Source organism: Astatotilapia calliptera, chromosome 7 (genome assembly GCF_964374335.1).
Source record: "Astatotilapia calliptera chromosome 7, fAstCal68.1, whole genome shotgun sequence".
Lineage (NCBI taxonomy): Eukaryota > Metazoa > Chordata > Actinopteri > Cichliformes > Cichlidae > Astatotilapia > Astatotilapia calliptera.
Genome location: NC_137428.1, coordinates 3,505,530 through 3,521,936, shown reverse-complemented (window position 1 = coordinate 3,521,936; position 16,407 = coordinate 3,505,530). Strand labels below are relative to the sequence as shown.

General features: G+C 39.7%; 1 protein-coding gene and 1 long non-coding RNA gene across 2 annotated transcripts; both read left to right on the top strand.

The window, feature by feature from the left end:
* Window positions 1–2,227: 2,227 nt before the first annotated feature.
* LOC145429657 (uncharacterized) lies at window positions 2,228–3,303 on the top strand. The gene is made up of 2 exons (XR_013909922.1): window positions 2,228–2,481; window positions 3,055–3,303. It is a non-coding gene; the product is annotated as an uncharacterized LOC145429657 (long non-coding RNA).
* A 7,613-nt stretch (window positions 3,304–10,916) lies between these two features.
* On the top strand, window positions 10,917–14,639 carry LOC113025108 (myoblast determination protein 1 homolog). Its single transcript, XM_026172524.2, has 3 exons — window positions 10,917–11,649; window positions 12,277–12,358; window positions 13,057–14,639. The coding sequence occupies exons 1-3, from the start codon at window positions 11,062–11,064 to the stop codon at window positions 13,284–13,286; spliced, it is 900 nt and encodes a 299-aa protein (XP_026028309.1). The 5' UTR covers window positions 10,917–11,061; the 3' UTR covers window positions 13,287–14,639.
* The last annotated feature ends 1,768 nt before the right edge of the window (window positions 14,640–16,407 follow it).

Genomic DNA, 16,407 nt, shown 5'->3' with positions numbered 1-16,407 from the left:
GTTAATCTTTTGTTATATGTTGTAAAACGAGTCTATGACTCTGTGCTTGATACATAAACTGCACCTAGAATTGAATTGCTATTTTTTAAAACCAATATTGGACTTGTAATATTTCTCCCTGTAATCTACTGATTGATAATGTAACTATAACTACAATTTGCTATGCCTATATGATGGAAAGAGTTTGGGGAAAAATCCAAAATTTAGCCCATCTGCATGTCAAGGTCTTCTGCTCGGGCATGTCCGGACAGCTTCCAGCGCGACTGCGTCGTGTGGATCGCAAACTGGAAACTCAGTTTTCACCACCTGTGTGCACTTCACAGATTCTTTCAAACTGACCTAAATTCACTGTGGACTGTCACTGTTGATGATTAGAGTTGAGTCACTGGTTACATCCAAGCATTTTTCCCCAAGGAAGAGACCAGAGTGTCAGGTTTTGCACCATGTTTTTGTTCCCTGGGGTGAGGCTGTCAGTATAGACTTCTACTGTAATGTCCTGACCAAACCATTTAAACTAAACAGTGGCGCTGGCTCAGTGTCATTTGAAAACTTAGCATAATCCTCAGTCACCATCTGGATCCTTCACCAGATCTGCCATCCTGTGACATTGTTAACACGTATAACAGAACTTCTGAGAAATCTGAAAATAGCAGCCATGTTGAAAATAGTACAGAGACGCACACGAGAATGAATGTGAAATTTAATATTTTTTTTGATTTTCTTGGATATGTTCTCAGAACATTTTGATCATATCTCATACATCTTTGATAAAAACGATGGAGATTTTGCCAACATTCAGCAGGAAACTTACAGATTTACTTCAGAAACAGCCCCCTGGGACAGAGTCCTGTAAGATTATCAGCATGTTTCCAGCTCAAAAATTGAGCTTATTGAATCAAAATCTTGCTCAGCCTCAGCAACAGCTCATAAAAAGTTATTGAAAGCAGAGGATTTCTGGTGGTTTGCTGTTATTCTTTGCTGTGGTTTGCTGTTAACACAACAGTTTCAGTTTCACTACTGTCTTCCTTTGCTGTAGTCTCCTGCATTGCTGCCACCTACTACACTGGAGTGGAGCAACCTGTTGCATCGTGCATGTATAACTAAAGTGTAAAAAACAGTTGCTAATTTTTCAGATGTAAACAGACTCTGATGTCTCGCCTTCTAGAGTCTTTAGACTGTGATAGGAAAAGTTAAGTGTCAGAGTGTTTAGATGAGGTCAAAGATGTGCCATCACACTTTAATATTCTGGTTTCTCTGGTTTCTTCTTTTAATATATTACAGGAGCTTGCTGTCATAGATGGGCTTTGTTCAGAATGAGATGTTCAGAATCTTTCAGTAATTCAGCCCCAAAGGGTTGCTTGATGCAACCGTAAAGAAAACTGATGGCATTTCAAGGTCAGACTTGTTCCAGGAGACTGAATCCTCTTCATGACTTTTGTTGTGTTGGGTGAACATTGAACACAAATGTTCACCCAACACAGCAAAAGTCAGAATGTAGTTTGGGGGAGTTTTTGTTTCCCTGCAGGAGTCAGATGATCTGTTTTTGTTGTGTTTAGTGGCCCAGCTGTTCGGTCTAAAGCATGAAAACATGATGCCTGACATGAGTCCAGAGCTGGGACGTATTTATAAGCTGGGTCATGTGATGAGAGACAGGAATTCAAAGTGAGGGCCGGCGTTCCTACACAGCCACGAGTCCACTGGGATCCTCTGAACAAAGCTGGATCCCAGATTTCTAAGGAAGCTGCGGGAATCCGGAGAGGCCGGCATTAATAATCTGCCATGGTCAACATGATAAAACTACAGAACAAGTTGATCTGCAGAGGTTAAGTGAAAGAAAGAAGTATGCTTTCTTTATCACACCCACAGGATTGATATCACTTTCAGTCTTTGGCTGGAAAACGTGCTGAGCCAACCAGAGCTTTGTTAGCAGCATTAGCAACAAAGCTCCGGCTCCCCACACTAAGGTGTCTGTTGGCTTTATATTTAACTCCAAAGATTGTGCAGAGTGTGTGAAAACAAAAATAGCGGTTTAATTGCATATATAACACAATATAAAGCACGGCGCTGGTATGTCAATGCTTTGAGTGGTCAGTAAGACCAGAGAAGCAGTATGAAATTACTACCGATGTTTGCGACTACACAGCAAATTCAAAAGTGTTAAATGTTTTGGTGTTAATAGTCTTCTTGCAAAAGTAGAGTTAATTTTACTCTAAGCAGAGTCACATTCTTTTAATGTAACTCTGAGGTGTAAAATGATAGTAGTTAAAATCGAGTGTTAAAAATGAGTGTTTCTCTGTCAAATCTGGAGGTGTTACAATGGAAACATTAACTCCTGACCTCTTAACTCTGAACTCCTACAGGGGCTATGACACCAACAGAGTAAATTCACAGACTCCGCCCCCAGCACGGCTCCAATCGAAGCTGAAGTGAAGCCGTTTCAGAACATTTTGCTCTACATATTTGAGTTGTTTGCCATGCTTGGTAAGTCATTTTTTCAAAGATTGTTTCAATTGTTATTATGAGCTTTTACTTCTGTGGCTCTTTGGAGTTGAGACAAAGCTGTGTGAAAGGCATTAGCCATGTTGCTCGCTGATAGCATAATATTCTGTTTTAGCTAGCTGAAAGGTATTGTTTGCGGGCAAATACCACAGCCTTGAAAAAAAGCTTGCATGTGAATTTTCAGTCAAACTTTTGGTCAAATACACCTAAAACAATGTCTAGAATGTGAAATGTTGGTATAATGGTGCTACTTGAAGCCTGAAAACGATCGCCCATAAAAAAGCGAGCAAACAGCAGTAGCTGACGTCCTGACTGGATTCTACGTTAGCATAGATCCCTCCAGAGTTTTGTGCACACGGTTTAGGTAAAAATGAAAAAGGTTGAGGTTTTACATTTAGTTCAGTATTACCTGTTGCCTGTGTCCTTGTCTTTTGGGAAAATACTTTACACAAGTAATGGCTCAAAGAGGATTCCTTTTTACTGTGCTGCAATTGTTTACTGGATTATTTGTGCCATTAATTAGTGTCAACTAATTTTTATTCGATCTCCGCACAGGATATGCTTGTGAAGATGGAATATGGGGGAGAGCAGAAGTGCGTTGAAGTTCCACAAAGGGATGAATGAAGGACATGCATATTGTATTGAAGAAATAAGTGATGAGAATGCTGTTATTTGCATTTACCATGTCAGACCTTTTGATAAACAAAATTCTAATGAAAGTGAGAACATGTACACTGTTACATCTTTCAGAAAATGTTTTGAAATTGTGGTGCACAGTTCAGAATAAATGTTTTTCAAAAACCATTGCATCTTTTTAGTAAATGTTTATTTCCAAAAGAAATTTCTAGAAGATCAGAACAGTAAAATTCCCGCTTTTTAGAATGAATTAGAAGATAACTCTTACGTAGTTAAACTAAAATACTCTTTGAGAGTTAATATATAAACTCTTAACACCAAGTGTTAAATTATCAACTCCAGACAGATTTGGTGTTTAACACTAAATCAGAGTTAACGTACCAACTCTCCAAAATGAGTTAAATTAACACTCTCTGGTGTGGACCCATATAGACACTTTAATAGTGTTGAAATCAAATCCGACAGTGTTAATTTGGACATGCTGGATTTGCTGTGTAGGCGTCGCTATTTTTACTAGTCGGGAGCAGAAGTACTAGTCCTTTAATCTAATTGTTTTACATTTAATTGATTCCCAATGATGGTAAATTGCTGTGTCCTAATGTTATACAACCATTCATTAATGAAGAATGTGATTAATGGTTAAAAATGCCTTTGTTTAATGACTATTTGACATTAAACAGTTCTCAAATATAACTTGATATCTGTTTCTTAGTTTTAGACTTTTTTCCCTCATTTAGCTGACTAAGAAATTAGTCACCAGGAACATCTCTAGTAAAAACCATCTTATTTAGTATTTAGACTCCTCCCTGTGGCAGAGACAGAACACAGTGACAGGAAAAGGCATCACAAATGTCTCGATGCATGGATAGGTTCATCGTGAGCTGTTGTAAGTAGAAAAGTACAAATAAAATCTCTCATCTGTACAGTTCAGACTTTCCCCAACCTGATCTGTTACCACGTATTATGGCTATTCAAGCTCCATCATACTAACTCTGCATTTTCCACCTTTGCCACAGAGATTCAGGAACTATAACTATAAAAATAGCTTCCACAAAACTTGATTTTTACACAAATCAATTTCTTTTCTCGAGTCTGCCTTCATCCTTTGAGTCCCCTCTTCTGTCTAATGTAGTTCCCTCTCTGTGAACTCCAGTTGCAGGAAAGTCAATCATATTTCGAAGCTGCTGGTGCCACCCCATGTACCCCCTTTGGACATGTCCCTGCTGTCTTCACAAAAGAAACTTTATACATAATGTAAACTATGTAACTATATGAAATAAACCAAACTTGCATTTCAATATATGTCAGCTGAATAAATAAATTGTGCTCTTCCTAAATGTTCTTCATAAACGTCTGGACAAACTGAGTGTATGTTTATGTTTTTCACATCATGTTTCAGGCTAGACCATAATGACTCACATTCTGAAGTATAATTAATGCAGTGTCATTTTAGGAAATAAATACAATGCTTAAAATACAACGAAACAGCAATAAAACCATTGGTGGGCGTGTCTAATATGAAACGCATAACTCAGAAAAACTCTCCAGACATACCTGTTTATTTTATTGTGTCTCGTGACGTCTTTTTCTCGGCTATTATGGCATGTACTTTTTTATTTACTTCACTCTTTTGTGTTGAACAACATTTTGTGACAGTTTTTCTGTTAAAAGCGCTCAATAAATAAACGTTACATGAAGTCAAACTGGGCTTTAGAGTAGAAAAGGACGTTCAGTCTAAAGTCTCAGGCTTCAGTCCACAAACACAACAAACCCAACAACTGTAGAGCAGTAAATCTGTAGCTCCGACCTAATCCTGTTCTCTCTGTGTGTGTGTGTGTGTGTGTGTGTGTGTGTGTGTGTGTGTGTGTGTGTGTGTGTGTGTGTGTGTGTGTGTAAAGCAATCTGCCAGCAGTGGGGGACAATGCAGTAGTTGTAGTGTTGGTGGTTTACAGCAGGCAGCAGGTGTGGAGGCTGACACCTCTGCTGTCAGTCTGCAGGTCTGGCCCTTTTTATTTTTGTTAGAATTAGAAGTCCATTATTGTCATTAATAAAAATATAAAGTAGAATTTGGTAAGACAAAGCAGTACTTGTTCATTTTTTTATTTGTCGTGTTTAAGACTTTGAAAATGAAATAAAAGATCCTCTGCCAGACCTCCTTTAGCACAGCATCACCTGGTGGAAGCTGAGCGGCCTCCTGCAGTGTGTCTGTTGCAGTGGGGTCCAGCTCAGGTGATAACTGATGTGTCTGAGGGTCAGGGGCAGCTATATCGGTGGTGTGAGTCCTGTTGACCTCGGTCCCAGGCTGACAATCAGCCTTTATTTCCTCCTGGAGACCAACCAGCCCCTCCTGTCACTCATCCTGCCGAAGTGAAACAACAGAGGAGGATGAACGGAGGGTGCTCAGCTCTGAGCCAGTGAGAGGACACAGACACAAGATGAAAAAGATGCAGAAAATTCAGAAATATGGCTGTAGGACCCATCGTCTACTCATACTTAGTTATGGCAAGTCTTGAGCCGTCTCTTTCCGAAGGTCGTTCCAAGTTTTCCTTTGGGAATTGGCTGCTTTTTCTCTCATTTTCAGTCCAATCCTTAAGTTACTTAACACCACAAAAGGACACTTAAATGAATAGATGAACCAGTGGTGTGTCTACACACACAACTTAGCAAAGTATGCTTTCATATCATGTTGATATGATAAAATGTTTATCGAATTTGAATTTTTGACTACATTTCAATCACTTCGGTTGTTACAAAAAGCTAGAACTCTATTTATGAGACAGGATGTTTAGTTAATTAAAAACATGGGTGTTCCCATCATTATATTGATTGGTACTCTAATAAATTTATATTATAGGAATTTATATTAAACCTGAATGAAAAATATTAAATCTGACTATTATTTAGTTTCCTGTCATGTAAAAATCTAACTTGAAATCAGAGCTACAAACACGTCTTCTAAGTCTTTTGCAGATCTACACTCGCTCCACCTGATTCAATAAGTCAGGGACATAAGTTAACTGTTACTGTCCGTCATATTAGTGTTTCACAGTACTTTCATTGCTCAGCTATATGAGTAGTTTATAGGATTATTTAACACATCCTTGACATGTTTCTGATGAATTGCTTTAATAAGAATCTTCTTTTATGTGACACAAACTTGTGTAGTCTCATTTTAGTGTTTTGGTGACAGGACAGCCTGTAATGTTAAGTTGTCTTTTAAAAAACTACTATTTATCATGATGCAGTAAATGAATCACTTCAGTAAAGTATTGCAGAAAAACCTGTCACATGTGGAGTGTCATACCTTGATTTTTAAGACTTGTCCTCGTATGAAGTGATTTGCTCATCAAACATCACTTTTTATCACAGTTAGTCATTAGTGGACAAGCCAGGCTCTGGTTGTGTCGATCACCCTCCGTATTTCCGACCTGCCATCTGTCGACCAGCAGCCTCCTTTGCTCCTAGCCGTAGCTTCAATACTTCACTTCAAATTTGCCAGCCGGGTACACATCACTGTCTCTTATTTCACGTATTGTTGCTACACTAACTGCTGGTCTCTTCTGTAGTTTGGGCATTTCTTCCACAGCAGCTCAAAAGTTTTTCATTTTATATAGAAACAGGTCTGAACTCATAGTCAGAGCCTCTGAGCAGGAGGATCCACATCCATGGATTTATCTATCACGCTTTTTCTACATTTTGCAATAATGCGTCTTACTGTCTATTCCACGTTTAACGTCAAACATACAGTATTTAGCAGTACTTGAGTTAATGTACTTTCTCACTTTAAGCCATGGAAAAAACAGACATTACCCGGAGGTCAGGGTCAAGAGCATTTGCTGCCCAGGGACACCTCAGTAGGCACGAGATGCCGTGATGAGCACTGCTGCTGTGGTAGAAGCCTCGTGGGTCCTGATGGCCATTTAAATTATCCAGTATGAGGAGCTGACTTGTGGATCCATTTTGAAACAATATTTACGATCTGAACTTTATCTGTGAGACAGAGAAGCTTCAGTCTGCAACTGCCTTCTCGTTTTACTCCGACAGCAACCTCACGTTCATCCCGGAACGTTTCAGCACGAGGATTTATTTCCCCCCCGCTATCCGTCATTTTGTCAGAGCAGGTGTTTCTATCTCTGCGTTTCTTTTCTTTTTTCAAACGGCAGATATCTCATTTTAGAATGAAGCTCTTCATTTGGGGCAGGCGTTAGTGATCGGACGGAGTGAGGCGGTGGAGGAAAGGGTGAGGGTAGGTTAAACCCCCGGAGACCTGCCCCTGACTCTGGCCATAAGCCAGTCAGGGTGTACATTTCCCCCCCCCCCTGAGTTCCGGAAAATTGGCGAGATTAATGCTGTGGCAGAGGGATGGTGGTGCTGATGGCGTTTCCAGATGGCCAGTGGATTCGGCGGTGGTGGCGTTGGCGCGTCACAGCGTGGCCTCCGACCGCAGCCCCGGCTTTATGAGTCGTGTAAAATTGCTTCAGGCCTGAGGCCCGGGCCCAGTCAGCAGCAGTTCGGGACACCTTGTTATCTGTCTCTCAAATACTGTGTCCCTCCACAGGACAGCATTTCCCATTAGTTTGGTTTTTATGTTTCATTTCATTCAGTTAAAGTGCAAAGACTTCTGCTGAGGATCATTTTGCTTTGAAGTGACATAAATAACATCCCCAGACTGCTTTAAATACAGCAAGGATGCTTAAATAACAGGAACATATCATGGAGAAAGACTCAGTTACAAACACTGCAACAAAAGTGGGTCAACTTAGTTGGAGTGTCAAGTGTAAAGAAGGTCTGCCAATCTTTGATACCATATGAAAGTTTTCAGTGAAAAACAAAGTTTACGAGTCTACTGGCCTGCCTCAGAACCTTGAGCAATATGTATCGGTGAGAGAACCATGTTTTTGGAGCCTTGTTATGAAAAGAGTGAAAAATGTAAAGGTCTCTATGAGAGTGGATTAGCACAACACCAGAAGTTCAGCCTCTGGGAGCAGGAATGTGGAAATCTGCACATTAGATTCAAAAGTAGAAGTTCAGATTAGCAGAGGTGAAGCTTAGCCAATAGCTCGAGCTACACCCACCTGAATTTCCACCCACCTGTCATTCCATGTGGCCATGCACCTCATAAACAGAACTGTTTTTGCAGCAGCTTGGAAACATGTTTATTTCTGCTTCAACATTAGACATTTTAATTTCTTCATCTTTTGGCTATAGGGAGTCGCCACCATGGATCATTTGCTTCTATCCCTAGCATCTTCCTCTGTTACACCAACCCCCTGCATGTCCACTGCATCCATGATGGATGATCCAACCGCAATTCAGTTAAATTCAATTCAATGAAAATCAATTGTATTATCCAAGCACAGTTACCGACAATCAGACAAGCACTTAGCGACAGTGGGAAGGAAAAACTTCCTTTTAGCAGCAAGAAACCTCTGGCAGAAGCTCAGGGAGGGGAAAACATCGTCCATAACCAGCTGGGGATGAGGGAAGGAAGACAGGACAAAGACATGCTGTGGAAGAGATCCAGAGATTAATCATAACTAATAATTAAACACAGAGTGACAATCCCCCAGGAGGGCTCAGTGTCACCTGTTCCAGCACTAACTCTATGCTTTATCAAAAATGAACATTTTGAAGGCTAATCTTAAAAGTAGAGCTAGTGTCTGTCTCTTAGATCCACATTGGGAGCTGGTTCTACAGAAGAGGGGCCTGAGTGCTGAAGGTTTTGCCTCCCATTCTACTTTCAATATTCTAGGTACCACGAATAAACCAGCAGTCTGAGAATGAAGTGCTCTGCAGGAACACAATCCAACATATTTGTTGAATATTTGCACTGAAAGACACATCCTGGTCAAAAATGCCTCCAAGATTCCTCACAGTGTTCATGTTCTTGAAGCAAACTTCATGTGTATAAGGATCTTTCTCGGCATGAAGCTGTGCTGCTGCTCACTGATCAACGCCTCTTCGCTTGTTAGTACATGTCCATCTCTATTTTCAGTCACTCTAACCTGTTCTCTAAGCAGTGTTTCTGCCTGGCCAAACAATACAAAAACACGGGAATTAGTCAATTAACTCATATTTGAAGCCTCAGATGAACATTGGAGGAACTGCAGGTTCTGGTTTTAATTTCATTTCCTTCATTATTATTTTTTTCACCCTAGAGATTGAAGCTTGGATTAAAAAAGAAAATAACGTGGAGTTTCAGGGGTCTTTGTGAATCATTTTAACTGGTGCATTGTGTATGTCACAGAACTGGAAAAAAAATGTGATAAAAAATAAAAAGTATTCTTTGCATTTTCCCCATTTTATCGCGTACTTATAGGAAAACCTACTTCAAGCATCATCTCAGCAAACAGCCTCTAACAACTGTTACCTCTGGATGAGTTCATAGCCTGCAAATTTCACCTCACGAGTAAAGAAGAGCGCGATATTCATCCTGCACACTGATGGCTGCTTCTTCGGCGCCCTCCAGCTGCTGCAGTTGTGCACTGCAGCTGCACAGCTGCCGGCGTGTTTTGGGAAAAGGGATAATGCGCATTTTGCAGTTTGTGGATGCAGCGGGTGCAGCGGTGACAGCTGAGAGGAGGAGGTCAGTCCTGGGTGCAGACAGTCGCAGGGGAAACACTGCATCTAAAAATAAACTCGGTGACATTTAAGTTGATTGCTCGGTTCACACTTTCATGCAGTATTTACACTTGAAAAGCGGCGCAGCAAAGACACGAAGCCTGATCGCTGTATGGAGACTTTCTATACAGTTGCATGAGTGATGCATCACTTATTGTGTTTTAATATAAATATATATTTGTTAATACTATTAATTGTTTTTTTGTGTGTGTGTGTTTTAAGCTGTATTTTCCCTTTTTCTTGGAGGAATAACTCTGCTCTGATAGGACGGTACAGAGGAGGTCAGAGGTTACAATTATATCTACATGCATATCTACATTCGACATATTTGTCGAATTAAATGAATAAACAAACAAATAAATACACAGATAAAATAATGAATAATGAAATATGAAATAATAATGAAATAATAAACCCATACCACATTATGACAATAATAATAATAATTATTATTATTATTAATATTAATTGTGATTTTTTTCCTACATCAGTTATATTTAGCCTTTAATTTGTGTTTTTTTTTGTCAACAGTTTTAACCTCCTACCACCAAGTTTAAATCTTCATTTTTTAATAATTAATTTTCAAAAATTGTTCTAATTTCCGTTCTTTGTTATTATTATAATTGTAAACGCCAGTGCATAGACACGTTTTTTACTTTGGTTTACAAAGGCGTTTTATAACTGAACTGTATATATTTTCATTTTTTATATGTTTTGTTATTAATTAACTCGAACATGTCGTCAGTCCATCTTGCAAATTAAATGCATTATAACGCCGTGAATAAAACTATTTAATTAATGACGTCATGATTCCTTAGAGGTCATTAATATTCATTCAAATTATACAAATAAAGCATGACAATGAACCAATACACAGAAAAGTATACCACATGGAATAATGACAGCTATTTAACAGATGCATATTTACTTTGCTGATATCGATACGCATTTTTTAAATGTATGTATTAAACTTACATTTCCCACACGCCCCCCGCCGTGTGCAGCAGTACATTACTGCCCTGTGAGGGGTAATCGGACACTAATTACCGTGAAGCTGTAAACCCCTCCTGCCAGCAGCTGATTGGACAGACCTCGGTGGACTCCATTATCTTGAACCCGCCCCCCACTGTCCCAGGTATAAGGGGATCCAGGTCAACGGCTGGAGGGCAGATCAGTTTGTGACAGGACTGTACATTCCCTCAAAAGCCCCGAATCCTGCTTCACATTTCAGTTCTTCCCTAAAAAAGAGAGAAAAGTTTGGTCATCACTGGATTTTCTTCTTCCTGCTGTGTTCTGGACTGAACCATGGAGTTGTCGGATATCTCTTTCCCCATCCCCACCGCTGATGATTTCTATGACGACCCCTGCTTTAACACCAGTGACATGCACTTCTTCGAGGACCTGGACCCGCGGCTGGTCCATGTGGGGCTGTTGAAGCCTGACGACTCCTCCTCTTCATCCTCATCCTCCCCTTCCTCCTCTTCCTCCTCCCCGTCCTCCCTCCTGCACCTCCACCACCATGCCGAGGTGGAGGACGACGAGCACGTCCGCGCCCCCAGCGGGCACCACCAGGCGGGCCGCTGCCTGCTCTGGGCCTGCAAGGCCTGCAAGAGGAAGACGACCAACGCGGACCGGCGGAAGGCGGCCACACTGCGGGAGCGCCGGCGGCTCAGCAAGGTCAACGACGCCTTCGAGACCCTAAAGCGCTGCACGACGGCCAACCCCAACCAGAGGCTGCCAAAGGTGGAGATCCTGCGCAACGCCATCAGCTACATCGAGTCCCTGCAGGCGCTGCTGCGCGGTGGCCAGGAAGACGGCTTCTACCCGGTGCTGGAGCACTACAGCGGGGACTCGGACGCATCCAGCCCCCGCTCCAACTGCTCCGACGGCATGGTGAGTTCAAGGAGCGACAGGTGTGAGAGAGGCGCACGGAGCCGACCATCTTTTGAATTTAGCCAAAGGAATTGGGGATATTTTACTGTCTGCTCCAACTCTTATTTTAACTGATGTTTAATATTAATTTAATTCTTTTATTATGATGAATCGAGACAAATCAAGCAATTCGTTTTTTCTCTTATTCATGACGTTTAAATTTCATGTAAAATAGTGATTTAAAATAGAATCATTTAGCTGCCTGTGTGTAACTTTTTCATTACTGGCCATTTTGTGTCAGAATCGGAACGAAGCAAATTTAGTTTCAAAGTGTCTTTAAAACATTTTCTTTCGTCTCGTCTCACCAAACACACAGGAAACAGATTTAAACCGTTTTTAGACCCCAGATGTAACAAACGGAGAGACGTGGATGGAAAAAAATAATATCTGAGTTCAGGGACTTTATTAACGTGGTATGACACAAACAGCTACCGTGACTCAACCATTACCACACACACACACACACACACACACACACACACACACACACACACTTATTTAGATTTATTTTCTAATCACTCTGCGGGGTTTCTCTGGTGGATTCTTTAGTGTCTCTGTCAATATTTAATTTTCTCTTTTCTTCTTCAGACGGATTTTAACGGCCCCACCTGTCAGACAACCAGAAGAGGAAGTTATGACAGCAGCTCTTATTTCTCCGAGACTCCAAACGGTAAGAAATGATTTTAATACGTGTTTAAAATAAACCACGCAGTAAAGTGACGGCAGTTAGCGGGGAAAGACAAATAGAAGACGCAATAAAAGCAGCAGGCCAATAAAAATAAAACAGTTGATGCTGTGCTTTCTTTGAACTGATTCTTTATTTAATTGTTTACAACGTAAAAGTTCAATGTTAATGGTAATTTTAATGTTAGGAGCAACGTATAAAAGTAAGATTATAAACCATACGCTGAATTAAAAGCTCATTTTTAATTTCAGCTGATGTAAAAAGAGAGCGTTTCTTCGTTTTTTTTTTTTTTTTTTAGATCTTTTCGACAGTAAATGATTAATATATAATACAGAAGCTGAAATAGTGAGACAATATTCTGAGTTAAATTAAGCTCTGTAAAGCAGCCTAAATACAAAACAAGCGTGAAAACAATTAAACTAGATCTGTGATTAATGCTAACAACTAATTCGAAATAATTTGAAAATAAAGCTAGATTATTATTATTATCATTATTATTATTATTGGTTTGGGGTTTGTTTTGATGATGATGATGATTTGATTATGTTTTTTGTGTTTCCATAACAACAGTTTTGTCACCTTTGTCCCCCAATATGAATGATAGAAATAATTTTTTTTTTTTAAACTCATAGTAGCCTAATGATTTTTTTTTTATTTACTATGATGTCTTGTTTTTTGTGCAGGCGGTCTGAAAAGCGAACGCAGTTCAGTGGTGTCCAGTCTGGACTGCCTGTCCAGCATTGTGGAGCGGATCTCCACCGATAACAGCAGCCTGCTGCCGCCTGCTGACGGCCCAGGATCCCCACCGACGACAACTGTGCCGGTGGGTGAAGCAGGCACTGCCCCGGCGACCACTCAGGTCTCGTCTCCGACTGCCAGTCAGGACCCCAGCCTGATTTACCAAGTCCTATAGACCCTCACACATAGATATTCAACTCGGAAATTACAATAAATTAAAAAAATCCCCAAATCTTGTCAAGCCATCCAGCCATAAGAACACACACACACACACACACACTGAAAATGATTATTTACACCAGCTGAACTGAGAAACCACCACTATGGTTGATCAGCTGCTTCTTATGTATTTATTCTCTTTAGATCAATGTATGGAAGCTCATTCCTGCCAGAAAAAAAGATCAGCAGTAAAAATCATTTTAAGTGTTTTCAATTGAGTTGCCAAGAAAAAAATCCCGTGGCTGTGAGGTCTAATTAAAAGTACACATACCTAAGATTTATTTTCAGTTATTAGATATATGTTTAACAAAGGAATGATAAAATCTAGAATTACTGATTTCAAACTTATATGTAAAGAAAGATTTTTTTTAAGCGTCCAAACTAAACATCTCAATGTTTCATGATCAGATGCGGTTTGTTGATTCTACACGGAGACGCTAATAAAAGGAGGAGCCTGAAAAAAATGATTTTAAAAAGTCATAGTCAGGAGCTGAAGTCTTAATTTTGACCTTGTATGTCATACAAATGAAAAGTTGCTTTTATCATTCCAAAGTTACCTACATTAGTTAATTTTCCAAACAGGAATGAGCTTCCACAGCCACCCCAGATTCCTTTTCTTGTTTCTGAAATAAGTCGAGATCAGACCACTTAATTCTATAGTTACGTTTTAAATAGAAACCAGTTCGGTTCTTGCTGTATTTTTATTTAATTTTAAGTTATGAAAAATATTTTAAGCCTCAGCTTAGTCTTTCAGATGGATCCCCCACCTTCCCCACTCCAGCCTTCTGTGTATAGTCTAGCTGATGAAGGACGGAGGCCAAAAACCACCCATTAACATTCCTCCACTTTCGTCTATCTGAAGTCCGAAAGGCCCCAGCTGTTCGATTCCCTCAGGAGGAAAAAGGAACTACAGTAACTGTTTGACATTTTAGAAGGAAACTTGATGTAAAAGCACAAATTTCTGCAGTAAAAGCTTAACAGAATCCGGCCTGCGGGTACAGAAGTATTGTAGTGACTTTTTTTCCTCCCGTCAGTTTTGAAGTAGGTTCAGACCTCCTTCCTGTCCAAAACGGATTTTTAATTTCTTTCATTTGTCATTTCACTCACTGCAGCGGAGGACCACTTTTCTGTTTCTGTAAATATTCTGTAAATAAGAGCTGATTTGTTCCTACTGAAAGTATTAATTATGTATTTAATGTTTCTGTCTGTACGTGCTTTTGTTTGTTGTGAAAAATGTTAAACTTTATATTTATACATCTGAAAATGAGTGACAGTCTAAAGACAAATAAATGCTTATTTATACAAAATATATACATATGACTCTGACTTATGATGTCTTGTTTTTTTTTTTAATGTCCAGAATTTATTTAGAAAATTTTATAATTTTTTGTGGGAAAATTTTCAAGAAAACGTTTTCATTGCCTTGATATTTAAAATAATTGAACACATAAATTTCAAAGCAGCTGGTGGTTTTTGTCCATAAAGCTACTCATCTAAGATTACCACAAAGTAAAAGATCTCTCAGCAAAATTAGCAACATTTTAGGCACTATTGCTCCTATCAAGTCAGTGAGCTGGGATTTTTTATTCTAAACATGAACTACAGTTACAGCAACAGACATGGACGACTGGTTCCCCACACAACAACTCAATGTCCACTATGTGAAGCAGCCAAACACATGCCTGCTCCTCTCGTTAACTGAGATAAACTGCTGGCATATTTGTTTTACATCTATACTGTCCAGTCTCTCCTGGTGGACATGGCAACACGTTATTCACGGTTACATACAATTTTAGACTGATGTGGGCCAAAGCCTCGCACATACTTGCACATACTTTTCAAAAGGGCTGGGGGGAGTGGTATACGTACAAAAAACTTCAATTTTACAATGTTTATTTATTGGATGAAAAAGTTAAATGTCACCGTTATTATTGTCCGGCCGGAAACAAGCTGGGGATGTCCAAATTCAGAGGCTGCGTCCACCTGAGGACCCGGTGTTGTGCCAAAAAGTGATCGTCTGCCAAAAACTGATTGCCTGTATTTAAACTGCTATAAATAACTTGTTGGTCTATAATATGTGAAACATATGTCAAGTGTATCCCAAATGTATCAAGTCATCCTGAGCAACAAACAACATTCCTGTAACAAGGTAGAAGCCGCAATCACTTTTTGGCAGTGACTTTTATGTATCCTTTATTTATGCAGTTAAAAAAAAAATATTGTTGGCTTTAAAAATGTCTCTTTCAAGAGTAATCTGGCCAAGAGGACAAATGCAAAAATAGTTCTGTAAATATATTTTAAGTGGACAAACGGGAGCTGATTGATTATAATGTAAGTACAATAACACAGTTACAAAGATACTTGACAAACAGGTAAATTTTTAATTTGATATATAACCCCTTTGTAATACCTGTTCACCAAAGTCTATTTAGCAACATACATAACGATATTACACATAAAAAACACACGGAAACATTGGAAATCAGTTTTTGGCACAACACCGGCTCAGATATTTGAAGTTTACTCAGCTACTTTCTCCCTGGAAAATATGTTAAAAGTTTATTTTACGACCCAGAAAGAGTAATAAGAGCAATATTAAAACTAAGTAGATGCAGTAGTAGCCATTGTTGGAAACTGGAATTGGCTTGGCCGATATGGGATATGGTTTTTCAATTTTGTTGTCCGGGTGGAAAATCGGGAGAAATTCGGTAGAATGGTGGCTCCTGAAATTCGTGATTCTCCCGGAAAAATCGGGAGGGTTGGCATGTGGGCCTAGCATAGCCTGTAACGTTATTGTGACGGACACATTTTATGAGTGAACTTGACTTTAAGTGACTTACAGGTTTCTTTGAAAAATACTTTCTTATATCCAGGGTCTTCCTTTTTGCTGCCGTCCTCCTCTCCTCCTCGCAGGTCCAGGCAGCGCAGGCTTGCTGCTGCTAAAACTAAACAGAGCTCCCTGAAAGGCTCAGCCAATCACATTGGATGTTTGTCAAATGAGGAAGGACTCCAGCAGAGAACGTAATTTAACTCTTTCTGCACCACAAGGTGAATGAGACGTTGACAGATCGGTTTTT